This window comes from Heterodontus francisci, chromosome 36 (assembly GCF_036365525.1).
Source record: "Heterodontus francisci isolate sHetFra1 chromosome 36, sHetFra1.hap1, whole genome shotgun sequence".
NCBI classification, from domain to species: Eukaryota; Metazoa; Chordata; class Chondrichthyes; order Heterodontiformes; family Heterodontidae; genus Heterodontus; species Heterodontus francisci.
In genome coordinates this window covers 13,925,515-13,938,414 of record NC_090406.1, presented here as the reverse complement: position 1 = coordinate 13,938,414, position 12,900 = coordinate 13,925,515, and the positions used below count along the sequence as shown (strand labels likewise).

General features: G+C 45.1%; 1 protein-coding gene across 1 annotated transcript in view; it reads left to right on the top strand.

Moving 5' to 3' along the window:
- LOC137351358 (guanine nucleotide-binding protein subunit alpha-14-like) overlaps window positions 1–12,900 on the top strand; it is a 70,834-nt gene that overhangs the window by 44,314 nt on the left and 13,620 nt on the right. Inside the window, exons 3-5 of the mRNA XM_068015805.1 lie at window positions 1,867–2,021; window positions 7,036–7,164; window positions 10,643–10,772. Coding sequence (XP_067871906.1) covers window positions 1,867–2,021; window positions 7,036–7,164; window positions 10,643–10,772 — 414 coding nt within the window. The remainder of the gene's footprint in view (window positions 1–1,866; window positions 2,022–7,035; window positions 7,165–10,642; window positions 10,773–12,900) is intronic.

Here is a 12,900-nt window from a genome sequence, read left to right as displayed (position 1 = left end):
GGGACTCATAACTTCTGGAAAGGAAGGAATAAAAGCATCGCCAGGTGAGATACCCCTTGGATCACTATCACATGACAATTCCATATGTTGCTGCAAATGCTCTGTATTGTGCATAACAACCAATTTCCAAACTGACTAGCCTTGCAGCCTAGATAAATAACACATGTAACCTCACAAGATTGCAAGATAAATACAGATGAGGAATGTAGGAGAGTGAGGATGAGATTGATGGGTGAGCAGGATTTATTTTTGGACAAGTTGACAGGCGGAGGATGGCAGGTCAGCAGGCAGCACTTTAGAGTAGTGCAGGGTCATTTTCAACTTTAACGGGGCAGAGTCTGCTGGTAGTAGATTGGCCGCTGGTTTTCCACCCCATTCTGCTTTACTTTCCAAGGAAGTGAATGTTGAATGTTACTCCTATTGGGCTGAATTTTACATCACCTCCGACGTCAGTGGTCATGGTGGGGGAGCTGGAAAATGCCTCTGGGAGAGGCCCGCCATGGGCTTCAATGCCGGAAAGCCCGACCTGATTTTGCCGGCGGCGGCGAGGCCTCGTGGCGACCACCCCACCGATCAGTGATGGGACTAAAATTTACGTAGGTAAATTTATTGGAATAAATGAATTAATGACTTACCCACTCCCGCCGTCCGTTCCGGGGCGATATTGGTGTCTGTGGCCATCAGTCCTGTGCCTTCGGATACCCATTTGTAGATCTGATGCGGGACACTGGTGGGGAGGGGGGGAGCAGGTAAGTATTTTAGTGTGGGAGGGGGAGGAGCAGGGTGAAACTAATCTGATTGATATAGGGGATGATGAGAAAGGGTGAAGTTAAAAGTTTGTGAACTTTTGTGGGGGGGAAGGTCAGGTACAAAAGGTAATTATTTGTGGGGGGAGAGGGCAAGGAATGAGTGTATGGTTATGGGGGTTTGTGGGAGAGGGGCTAGAAACATTAATTTTTAAAAATAAATTTTAATGCAATAATTCTTTAAAACTTTAAATTGTAAGGTAGTGTTTGAAGCCCTTTAAAAATGGCATCGGCGTCTGCACAGTGACGCCTGATGCTGTTGCCGTGGACGAACTGCCCGCTTCTCTCCGTTTAAATGAGCGTCACGCTGAATAACATGGTGGCTCCATGACATGCATTCTGTTTAAATTTTTGAGCTTATAAAGTCCAGCCCATTGAGTCTCTAGCTGACAAAGGCATGTATAAGAGTTTCAGCGGTGTAGGGGAAAAGGGGAGCAGAATCATTTCAGTAGTGTTGGAAGGGTATGTTCAGGTACTTTTTAATATTGGCATTGAGAATCATCCATTACCTGTTAGAATTTTGATTTTGATATGGTTATTTTTGTAAAGTCAATCCCATCAGCAGCAGCGTGTAATTCTAAAAGTTTACATAGGAAGTTCCCATTATGAATGTGGAAATTGGAATATAAATGAGAAAAGCTGACAAGACGTACTCCAGATGTAAGATTATGTATTTATTACTAGTTGATAACCTGTGACATTTTACACAGGATGTCAAGAACAATCTTTGAATGAATCATGGTTAGAGGGCAGGAGATAATCAGACCAGGGTGCATGGACACAATTAAGTTCCAATTTTAAAGTCATGGACTCCATTCTTATTTTTATATTTCCATTATAAATTCCTATGTCCACATTTAAAGTGGAAATACTTATGTAAATTTGATAAGCTGTAATTACACCCTCCCACCAGTAATGGTGCTGTAGCACCTCCTTCTGTTTAACTTCTACTGTGGTAACCATTTAGAATTTGTCGCGCTTTGTCGCAAATTGAATAATGGAAGTCTTGGAATCGAATCTGTGCTATTTCTACCAGTTACGCTCTGATTCAATTCAACAGGAAAATTCTCAGGTAATAAAGGAATTAGAAGCTTATAAAATCACTGTTCTGGAAAGACAGCACGCGGACGCGATCAAAAGCTTATGGAATGATCCAGGAGTAAAGACCTGCTATGAACGGCGTCGGGAGTACCAGTTGCTTGACTCGACAAATTAGTAAGTCTTTATTATTTTCTTTTCCTTTCAGATGTTCCGTCATGTACAGTTCAGTTAAAATTAAGAATTTTAATTCTGTCTGTCTGTGCTGTATATTTTGATAATACAGGAATGTAGGAAATTTGCCTCAGCAATTCCATTATATTTTTGCTTGATTTCAGCGCACAGCTACCCACCTGCTCACCACATCTCTCAGTCCTATCGTTCCCCAGAATTACATCTAGTTGGCTTTTGTACTGATTTATGTGGTTTAATAATCTTCTATGGTAGCTATTTCCATATATCTATTTGCCCGTGTGTGAAATAGTTTCCCCTGAATTCCATGCTTGCTCCTAATTGAAATTGAATCACAGAACTGTTACAGCGCAGAAGGAGGCCATTCGGCCCATCGTGTCTGCACCAGCTCTCCATAACCAGAGCTCTCAATAACGGTTGGGATTTTCATCTCACTACCACCCCATTCTTAGGCATAAACAGGGTGGGAGCCGATTTAGAGATGCCAGTCTGCCTGTGTACGATCTGGGGTTTGCTTAAATTTACTTGTAAGACTTTGGTCAACTACATTTACTCACTAAGTTGGGAGAGCTGATCTCAAAGGGACTTGCAGTTCAGACTAGATACAAACCACGCTGTGTATGAGTGTGTTTTCACAGCTTTCACAGAATTAAGTTTATCACAATAGTACAAAAACGTGATATTTAACAAAAGGCAATGGCAAGCAGTCGCATTCACTGTCAACCTTCGGTTGACTGTGGCACTTGTCTTTTGATTGAAGTCTAACTTCTTTCTTCTCTTCTTCTCTGGTGTATGCCTCGTGTCTTATAAATCCTTATTTTATATACTTTTCCCAGCTTGGCTTCGTGCCGTATAAGGTTAAACTCCTTTTCTGATCATCTGATTGGTCAATAATCACCAAACTGCCCTTCCATGATGGTACTTTGAGCCTCGCACTTAGCCTACAATTTTCAGAATCTCTTTGCACCTGGTTTATGTCATTGTCATTCAGGGGCCTCCAGATTCATGCTTCCTTGACTCTGTGAACTCCTTCACAAAGCCTAAGGCAAAAGGTCATACCTTGATCCAGGTCACCCTGCTGTGGCTATTCATCAACAGTGACCACTTAGTGGGATTGATATGTTCTTATCTGGCAACACCTATGCAGTCGTATCCAGCTGACCTCCGACACCGGAAACATCAGAGGAATGTATGATGGCGTTAAGAGAGCTTTTCGGCCAACCATCAAGAAGATCGTCCCACTCAAGTCTAAATCAGGGGATGCAATCACTGACCAATGCAAACAAATGGACCGCTGGGTGGAGCACTACCTAGAACTGTACTCCAGGGAAAATGTTGTCACTGATCCCGCCCTCAATGCAGCCCAGTCTCTGCAGTCATGGATGAGCTGGATGAACAGCCAACAAAATCGGTGATGCCATTAATTCTCTAGGCAGTGGAAAAAAGCCCCTAGAAAGGATGGCATTACCCCTGAAATAATTAAGAGTGCCAAGCCTGCTATACTCTCAGTACTCCCTAAATTGCTTTGCCTGTGCTGGGATGAGGGAGCAGTACCACAGGACATGCGCGATGTCAATATCATCACCCTCTATAAGAACAAGGGTGACCACGGTGACTGCAACAACTACCCTGGAATCTCCCTGCTCAGCATAGTGGGGAAAGTCTTCACTCGAGTCATTTTAAACAGACTCCAGAAGCTGGATGAGCATGTCTACCCTGAGGCACAGTGCAGCTTTCGAGCAGAGAGATCCACCATTGATATGCTGTTCTCCCTTCGCCAGCTACAGGAGAAATGCCACAAACAACAGATGCCCCTCTATATTGCTTTCGTTGATCTCACCAAAGCCTTTGACCTCATCAGCAGACATGGTCTCTTCAGACTACCAGCAAAGATCGGATGCCCACCAAAGCTACTAAGTATCATCACCTCATTCCATGACAATATGAAAGGCACAATTCAGCATCGTGGTGCCTCATCAGACCACTTTCCTATCCTGAGTGGCGTGAAACAGGGCTGTGTTTTCGCACCTACACTGTTTGGGATCTTCTTCTCACTGCTGCTCTCACATGTGTTCAAGTCTTCAGAAGAAGGAATTTTCCTCCACACAAGATCAGATGACAGGTTGTTTAACCTTGCCTGTCTTAGAGCGAAGACCAAAGTACGGAAAGTCCTCATCAGGGAACTCCTCTTTGCTGACGATGCTGCATTAACATCTCAAACTGAAGAGGGTCTGCAGAGACTCATCGACATGATTGCAGCTGCCTGCAATGAATTTGGCCTAACCATCAGCCTCAAGAAAACGAACATCATGGGACAGGACGTCAGAAATGCTCCATCCATCAATATCGGTGACCACGCTCTGGAAGTGGTTCGAGAGTTCACCTACCTAGGCTCAACTATCACCAGTAAGCTGTCTCTCAATGCAGAAATCAACAAGTGCATGGAAAAGGCGTCCGCTGCTATGTCCAGACTGGCCAAGAGGGTGTGGGAAAATGGCGCGCTGACACGGAACGCAAAAGTCCGAGTGTTTCAAGCCTGTGTCCTCAGTACCTTGCTCTATGGCAGCGAGGCCTGGACAACGTATGCCAGCCAAGAGCGACGTCTCAACTCATTCCATCTTCGCTGCCTCCGGAGAATCCTTGGCATCAGGTGGCAGGACCGTATCTCCAACGCAGAAGTCCTCGAGGCGGCCAACATCCCCAGCATATGCACCCTACTGAGCCAGCGGCGCTTGAGATGCTTGGCCATATGAGCTGCATGGAAGATGGCAGGATCCCCAAGGACGCACTGCACAGCGAGCTCGTCACTGGTATCAGACCCACCGGCCGTCCATGTCTCCGCTTTAAAGACATCTGCAAACGCGACATGAAGTCCTGTGACATTGACCACAAGAAGAGTCTGTCATTCTAGAATTGGCCTTTATAGCCACTCCAGGCGCTGCTCCACAAACCACTGATCACCTCTAGGCGCTTACCCATTGTCTCTCGAGACAAGGAGGCCAAAGAAGAAGAAGAAGAAGATTTCATTTCACAGCTTCTTGAGCATAATTACAGTCTTTACTGGTTAAGAGGCTAACAACTTCCCTGGGGTTACCCACAGTTTAACGACCTTTAAACAAAGATCTTCACATGGGCTGAATTAACTCTTTTCATCACTTCTCGGCGTGTCATGACTTGTACAGAACTATAGCTAATATTCAACTGAACGTATCCATCATACAGTGTTAACAGATATGCTTAAGGATGTGACAATTAAGTTCTAACAATATTATAATTATAAAAAGAAAGCCTAATCCTATACCTGTTCCAATATTAAGCTCGGCCTCGATTTAGGCAGATAGCACTCCCGCAGGAAACAGGCAGTGGCCTCATTGATATATTTAAATGGGGGTCAACAAATGCAGTTACAGCACCTATCGCATTTTCTGTCAATCAGCGCAGTCACCACTGCATCCTGAACCCACCCACAAACCATGGGTGCGGCTGGTTGGGAGCAGCCATTGTCAGTGCTACTGAAAGGGATCATAAGCTGCATTCAGGCACAGCTGGAGGCAGGTGTGGTAATGATGTTTTCTTCATTCCTTTTAAAGCCTTTGAGGCTTCCTCAAGAATAATTCCTCGCTGCTTGGCACTTGTATTTCCCTATCAGTGCTCCATTGGCCTGACCTACTTAGCTGTTCTCTTTAAGGTTCTGTTGCAGATCTGCGTCCCTCTCAAATGACAAATTGCCTATATCCAGCACCATTAGCGATTAGTCATCAGGCGGGTGGAGCAGTTGCTGTTGCCTATCCAAAAACCGACCCAGTGGCCCAAATATTTACAGGGAGGCGGGAGGGAGTGTAATTGGTGGTGGGGGGGGGGGGGAGGGGGCGTGGGTGAGGGCAGGTTCATAGCAGCTGGGAAACTCAGAAATGTGGGTAACCCGCAGGTCCTGCTGAATTTCACAGCAGGACCTCATTTGAATTTTTGTCTCCGCTTCCTGGTTGAGAAGCCGCCTGGCTGTTGGGTGGAAAGGCCTGCGCTGGAAGGTGGGGAGCAGAGAGGAGGGAGGGAGGGAGGGAAGGAGGGAGAGATTGGGTCGTGATGGGGGTGGGGGAAAGATCGTGGATCCAGTGGGAGATTGAGAGTTGGAGGGGAGATCGAGGTCAGGGGAAGATCGCACGATGAAGGTGGGCAGGTTGCAGTGATTGAGATGGGGGGGGGGGGGGGGGGTGGAGCACAGGGAGGGAAGCAGGTATGTTTGGGGCTCAGGGGGTGGGGTGAAGCATTTCCACTCCTCCTGGCCCACAAACAGCCCAGGAAAGGCACTTTTATCACTACTAGATCCGTCCCATCAGGCTTCCCCCCCCCACCCCCCACATCCCTCCACTTCAGCTGCTGGCTTTTCTGAGCCATGGGAAACTCATCTAGTAGCAGTTAAATCTAAATGGCTGATAAAATAAGAGGCACAAATCTTCATTAACATATTTTAAAAAGCTGACTCGCTTTTAAAGAATAGATTTGTCACAACCATTAAAATCAGAGTTGGGCGTGTTGGAGTCAGGCTGGCGTGGCTTTCAATTTTTTGAAATTTTACACCCCCTCCTGCCCCCACGCATCATTTGGGGTGTCTCCAACTGAGCTGTGTCTCATATTTGAAATGTTTCAACATTTTAAGGGATTTCTGCTTTGGAAATCCCCATTAAGAAATCTCCCCTTTAATTGTTGATGAACACTTTCTTTCGAAGTGTTATCCTTGCCTACTCTATAGGCTGCTCGTGCCAAGAAGAAACAGGAGCTGACCTGACACTGTGAACTTTGGGAAGGGTCCATGGCTGTCATCACATGACACAACACCGAGATCTCAATGATGCATCTTTGCTGTGATTTCCTTCATTGACCAATCGGTCTATCTTAATGTGTATCAGTATGCTGAGGTTGAGGATACTATGCTACGAATACGTTCCTTTACATCCTACTGGTGCCCTAACTCATGTTAGTCTGTTTATTTCTTTTGCAGTTATCTGACTGACATTGATCGTATTGCAGATAGTGATTATATACCAACCGATCAAGACGTACTGAGGGTTCGAGTACCAACCACAGGCATTAACGAGTATTCATTTAACATGCATCAAGTATCCTTAAGGTATTTAGAAACCATTTTGTGTGAATGAGAAGAAAAGCCGACAGTTGTTGGGGGTATATACACCTTGCTCACTAATCTTAGCAAAAGGAGTTAGCAAAAACCTCTTTAATCACCCTGCTGTGTTTGCTAACAGTAGTGAATAGAGGAAAATATAGCCCTTAGAGGTGGCCAAAGTTTCAAGAGCTGGAAAAATATATTGTGCACCAATAGTTATATTTTAAATAAAAGCAAAATACTGCAGATGCTGGAAATCTGAAATAAAAACAAGAAATGCTGGAACCACTCAGCAGGTCTGGCAGCATCTGTGGAAAGAGAAGCAGAGTTAATGTTTCAGGTCAGTGACCCTTCTTCGGAACCAGCAATTATTAGATTTGTCAAAGGTTATAAGCAAGTGAGCCGGGGGTGGGGCAAGAGATAACAAAGGAGAAGGTGTAGATAGGACAAGGCCACATCGCTGACCAAAAGGTCATGGAGCAAAGGCAAACAATATGTTAATGGTGTGTTGAAAGACAAAGCATTAGTACAAATAGGGTGTTAACGGACTGAAGGTTGAACAGCAGCAAGTACAAACATGAAAAAAAACAGTGGGTAAGCAAACTGAACAAACTAAGATGAAATGAAATAAACATGAAAAAAAACGTTGTAAAAAATGTAAAAAATAAAAAAATAAAAAAATAACAAAAAATAAAAGTAAAATGGGGGGCCCGTCATGCTCTGAAATGATTGAACTCAATGTTCAGTCCGGCAGGCCTGAATCGGTAGATGAGATGCTGTTCCTTGAGCTTGATTGATGTTCACTGGAACATTGCAGCGATCCCAGGACAGAGATGTGAGCATGGGAGCAGGGGGGAGTGTTGAAATGGCAAGCAACTGGAAGCTCAGAGTCCTGCTTGCGGACTGAGCGGAGGTGTTCCGCAAAGCGGTCACCCAGTCTGCGTTTGGTGTCCCCAATGTAGAGGAGACCACATTGTGAGCAGCGAATACAGTATACTATATTGAAAGAAGTACAAGTAAATCACTGCTTCACCTGAAGGGAGTGTTTGGGGCCTGGGATAGTGAGGAGAGAGGAGGTAAATGGGCAGGTATTACACCTCCTGCGATTGCAGGGGAAGGTGCCATGGGGAGGGGACGAGGTGGTGGGGGTAATGGAGGAGTGGACCAGGGTGTCGTGGAGGGAATGATCCCTTCGGAATGCTGACAGGGGAAGGGAGGGGAAGATGTGTTTGGTAGTAGCATCACGCTGTAGGTGGCGGAAATGGCGGAGGATGATCCTTTGGATATGGAGGCTGATGGGGTGGAAAGTGAGGACAAGGGGAACCCTGTCACGGTTCTGGGAGGGAGGGGAAGGGGTGAGGGTAGAGGTGCGGGAAATGGGCCGGACACGGTTGAGGGCCCTGTCAACAACAGTTTGCTTACCCACTGTTTTTTTCCATGTTTGTACTTGCTGCTGTTCAACCTTCAGTCCGTTAACACCCTATCTGTACTAATGCTTTGTCTTTCAACACACCATTAACATATTGTTTGCCTTTGCTCCATGACCTTTTGGTCAGCTATGTGGCCTTGTCCTATCTACACCTTCTCCTTTGTTATCTCTTGCCCCACCCCCGGCTCACTTGCTTATAACCTTTGACATTTCTAATATTTGCTAGTTCCGAAGAAGGGTCACTGACCCGAAACGTTAACTCTGCTTCTCTTTCCACAGATGCTGTCAGACATGCTGAGTGGTTCCAGCATTTCTTGTTTTTATTTCAGTTATATTTTAAATCTAATTTTCCAGTGTGCACAGAGTTACTCTCACTGTAACTAAACTGTGCATTGCAAGGAAGCTTGAGACCCAGATCAGCAATGTAACTTTTAATATGCTTTATTTTTTGAAGGTTATATTCCTTCCCACTTTCATTCCCTTTCTCCCTCATTCTTGTATTCTCCTTGTATCATTTATCTTCTTTCCAGCTTGTTTTCCTCTCTCTCACTTACAGTCCTCACTGTTAATACTTGTCATACCATTCCTCACATTTCTTCTCTATGTATCTCTGACTTACCCTCTCCCTATCTCTCATTCTCTCTTTTCCCCTCTCTTCCCTTCCTTCTCTTCTCATTTGCTATGTTTCTCATTACCTCTGTAGCTTACACTTTCCTTGCTCACAGGGATTAGAAGGCAGAACAGAACGAGACTGAAAGGATTCAAACAGGACATGGTAGAAGAAGCAAGCAGAGAGCAGGGTGTTGATAAATCTTGATAGCTGTTACTATTGTGAAGAGAAAATAGTTTCCAAGTTAACAGCGGGATTGATGGTCTCTTTTCAAAGGTGTGAGGCATTTTATAGTCCTGATTGCACTCTGTGTGCACCAGGAATGCCCCATCATGCAATCAGCCTTCATGGCTGTTCTCAGGCTATCTTTAATGCACAATTAAACTTGCATAATATTAACTGTATTGGATTTATTTAGCTGAATATTGGATAAGGTTCTACTAAATCTGACTGGAGCCACCAAGTGGAATTTAAGGAGCATTGAATGTAGGTAGAAATATATTTCAGTTCTTTTTGAAAAAAAAATCTGCTAACATTTGATAGCCAACCAAGTATTCTAGAGATTCACGTTTAATCCTGTTACTTGTGGCTATCGGTTAAAGGCAATAATTTGCACGTGTTTTTTAAATGATACCTTGGCTGGAATTTTCCGTTTGGTGGGAGGACCCGCCCACTGGTCGAAAAGTCGGTGGCGAGCCCACCTACGTCAGGCCTGGGGAGCCAGGCCAGGGTTTTTCGCTCCCCAGGCCCTTAATTGGTCTTGGGCAGGATTTCCACTTCCTTGAGGCTGGAAGTCCTGCCTAATGGAGCTGCCGATCAATCAGCGGGCCGACAGCTCTTAGTCCCAGCAGCGCCACCAGGAGCAGTGGCCACTGCTGGGACTACATCCAGCCATTGCAAGCAAGGTGAGGGACAGCCGCGAAAGACAGGTAAGTTTTTAGGGCCTCGGTGGGGACAATCGGCCGGCCCCGGTGAGGCAAGGGATGTTGGTTAGGGGGAGCAGGGGGAGTATTGTGTGTTGGGGACAGTGGGGGCTTTGGGGGCGGCTCCCCCTCACCAATCCGCAAGAAGGCCGCCTGCTTTTACCAGGCGGTGTTCTTGAGGCTTTTGCTGTCTGGCCGCCGAGGGTTAAAATACTTGCAGTGGCGGCAGGAGGCCCTTGCGTATCAGTTAATTGGCCACTTAAGGGCCTTGATTTGTTTGGGGCGGGTGAGCCGTTTTTCTTCGCCTCTGCCACCCCGCGTAAAATTGCAGCAGGGGGTGGAAGAGGTTCAGGAATGTTCTTCCCGTGCCCCTAATCAATTTAATGATCCCCTCCCCCCCCTACCACCAGCCCGCTCGTTTGGGGGCTGTAAAATTCTGGCCCTAATGTTTTGGTACACTGTGACCAATTGCTGATTGAATCAGTGGTCTGCAATGTTTCTAAGTCCTTCTCTAACTCTTAGAATAGTGGATGTTGGAGGACAGAAGTCTGAAAGGAGGAAATGGATCCATTGCTTTGAGAATGTCATATCAGTTATATTCCTGGCATCCCTCAGTGAATATGATCAAGTCCTAGAAGAGAGTGAGAACGAGGTAAGACGGTTGAGAATCCTTGGACATTGCGCGTACCTTGTGTGAAGTTAACATACCACAGACCTCTGCTTCCCTATTGAACTGTTGGGAATTAACTTGTGGGTGATGCATGTGTAACTTTACAGTTCTGCCCTTCAGGAGGGAATCTTGCAGCCTGCATTGAGTATCTGAAATTTGGGTAGATGCAGCATATGATTTTCTGACCACTTGGTTTTAATGGACAATCATGGTCAACATGCCCTTGTATTCCTACCGTGTTCTGCTAGCGGGGGAGACTCTTCATCAGCAGTCAAATTATTACTAACAGCTCTTATACGTGATGCAGACCAGCACCCTCACTTAAATGAAATCTTAGAGGTGGGGGATTGACACAAAAATAAGCCAACCAAATGGGAGTTTGGAATGAGTTTCCTTTTGTTTCACCCCTTCTTTAGCGAACAAGAACAAGAGATTTCAGCGACATTTTCTAATGATGAGGTTCTTTGCAATTTTTATTGTCCATTGTGTTTTTATACTAGACAGAGCGAAATCATTATCTGAGACCTACCCTTGTCAATTTCACATGCAACTACTCAAATAAGACTCCTGGCAACAAGATGAGCTCGTGTTGCATCAACTGCTGCACCAGCTGAGTAGTCAGTTTGCAGCTTCCCAACCCGACTTATGCACCTCACCAATCTATTCATTCACCCATCCACTCATTCACCCATCCACACACCCACTGACGACCTACCTACCTGCCCCAGATACCTACTCATCCACCTACTCACCCATACACTTAATTACCCACCTACCTACCCACCTAGTCATCAAATTAGAAAGTTTCCAGGGATTTTAACAGCATTTTAAAGGACTGATTATTTTCCGATTAATGGTCTATCTATGAAACTGACAAAAATGCATCTGAGATAACATTCAGTCAACTCTGAACAGGCCCATGGAATTCCATGGGACCCGAGGCCAATTTTTGTAGCTTGTTGTAGATTCTGCCGAAAGTTTGTCCATGGTTCAGAGATAATTGCAAACTAATAAATAGTAAGATAGTGGTTGTTCAGAAAGCTGTTGACAAGGAACTCACTGTGCTGAGCCTCTGCATCTTAATATACACAGTTTTCATACAGTTCTAGCTGCCACTTAATATTTAGCTGTCTCACTTTTTTTAACCCAGCCAGCAAGAGACAGTGAGATGTTGAATGGCAGCTAGATGTTAAGTCATATTAAACAATACCTAATGCATCAGTATCGGGTGTTTCAAATTTGAGTAGTGTCGATTGATAGCTATCTTTCAATTACCACTGATTTGTAGCTCATTGGACTCCTGTGCATTTCATATTTTGCACAGCCACTGGTTTCTAGTTCTGAGCTGAGATTAGTGTAATGTAATGTACAAAGAACAGTACAACACAGGAACAGGCCATTCGGCCCTCCAAGCCTGCGCCGATCTTGATGCCTGTCTAAACTAAAACCTTCTGCACTTCTGGGGACCGTATCCCTCTATTCCCATCCTATTCATGTATTTGTCAAGATGCCTCTTAAATGTCGCTATCGTACCTGCTTCCACCACCTCCCCCGGCAGGAAGTTCCATGCACTCACCACCCTCTGTGTAAAGAACTTGCCTTGCACATCCCCTCGAAACTTTGCCCCTCGCACCTGAAACTTATGTCCCCTAGTAACTGACTCTTCCACCCTGGGAAAAAGCTTCTGACTATCCACTCTGTCCATGCCACTCATAACTTTGTCAACCTCTATCACGTCGCCCCTCCACCTCCGTCGTTCCAATGTAATGGTGACTTCACCTTTAAGAAACTGTACTTTTAAGAGACCAAGCCACTGATGCAACTGATGATATTATCATACATATATAAGGAGGAGACACCATTTTGAGAGACACACTCAGCACATGGCTTGCACAGAGCACACACATACCAGCGAGGAAAAGACCTGGACATGAAATTACACAATGCAGATAAGTAAGACAATAGTGTTTGTGTTGAATCCCAATATAAAGCCTGCGATTATCATTTAATGAAAACTTAAGAACACTGCACAATACTTCAGTTAGTGGGACTAAAGCTATCATGTGATTTTCGCATTTTGCATAATCCACATGCAGATGAAGTGCGCTAT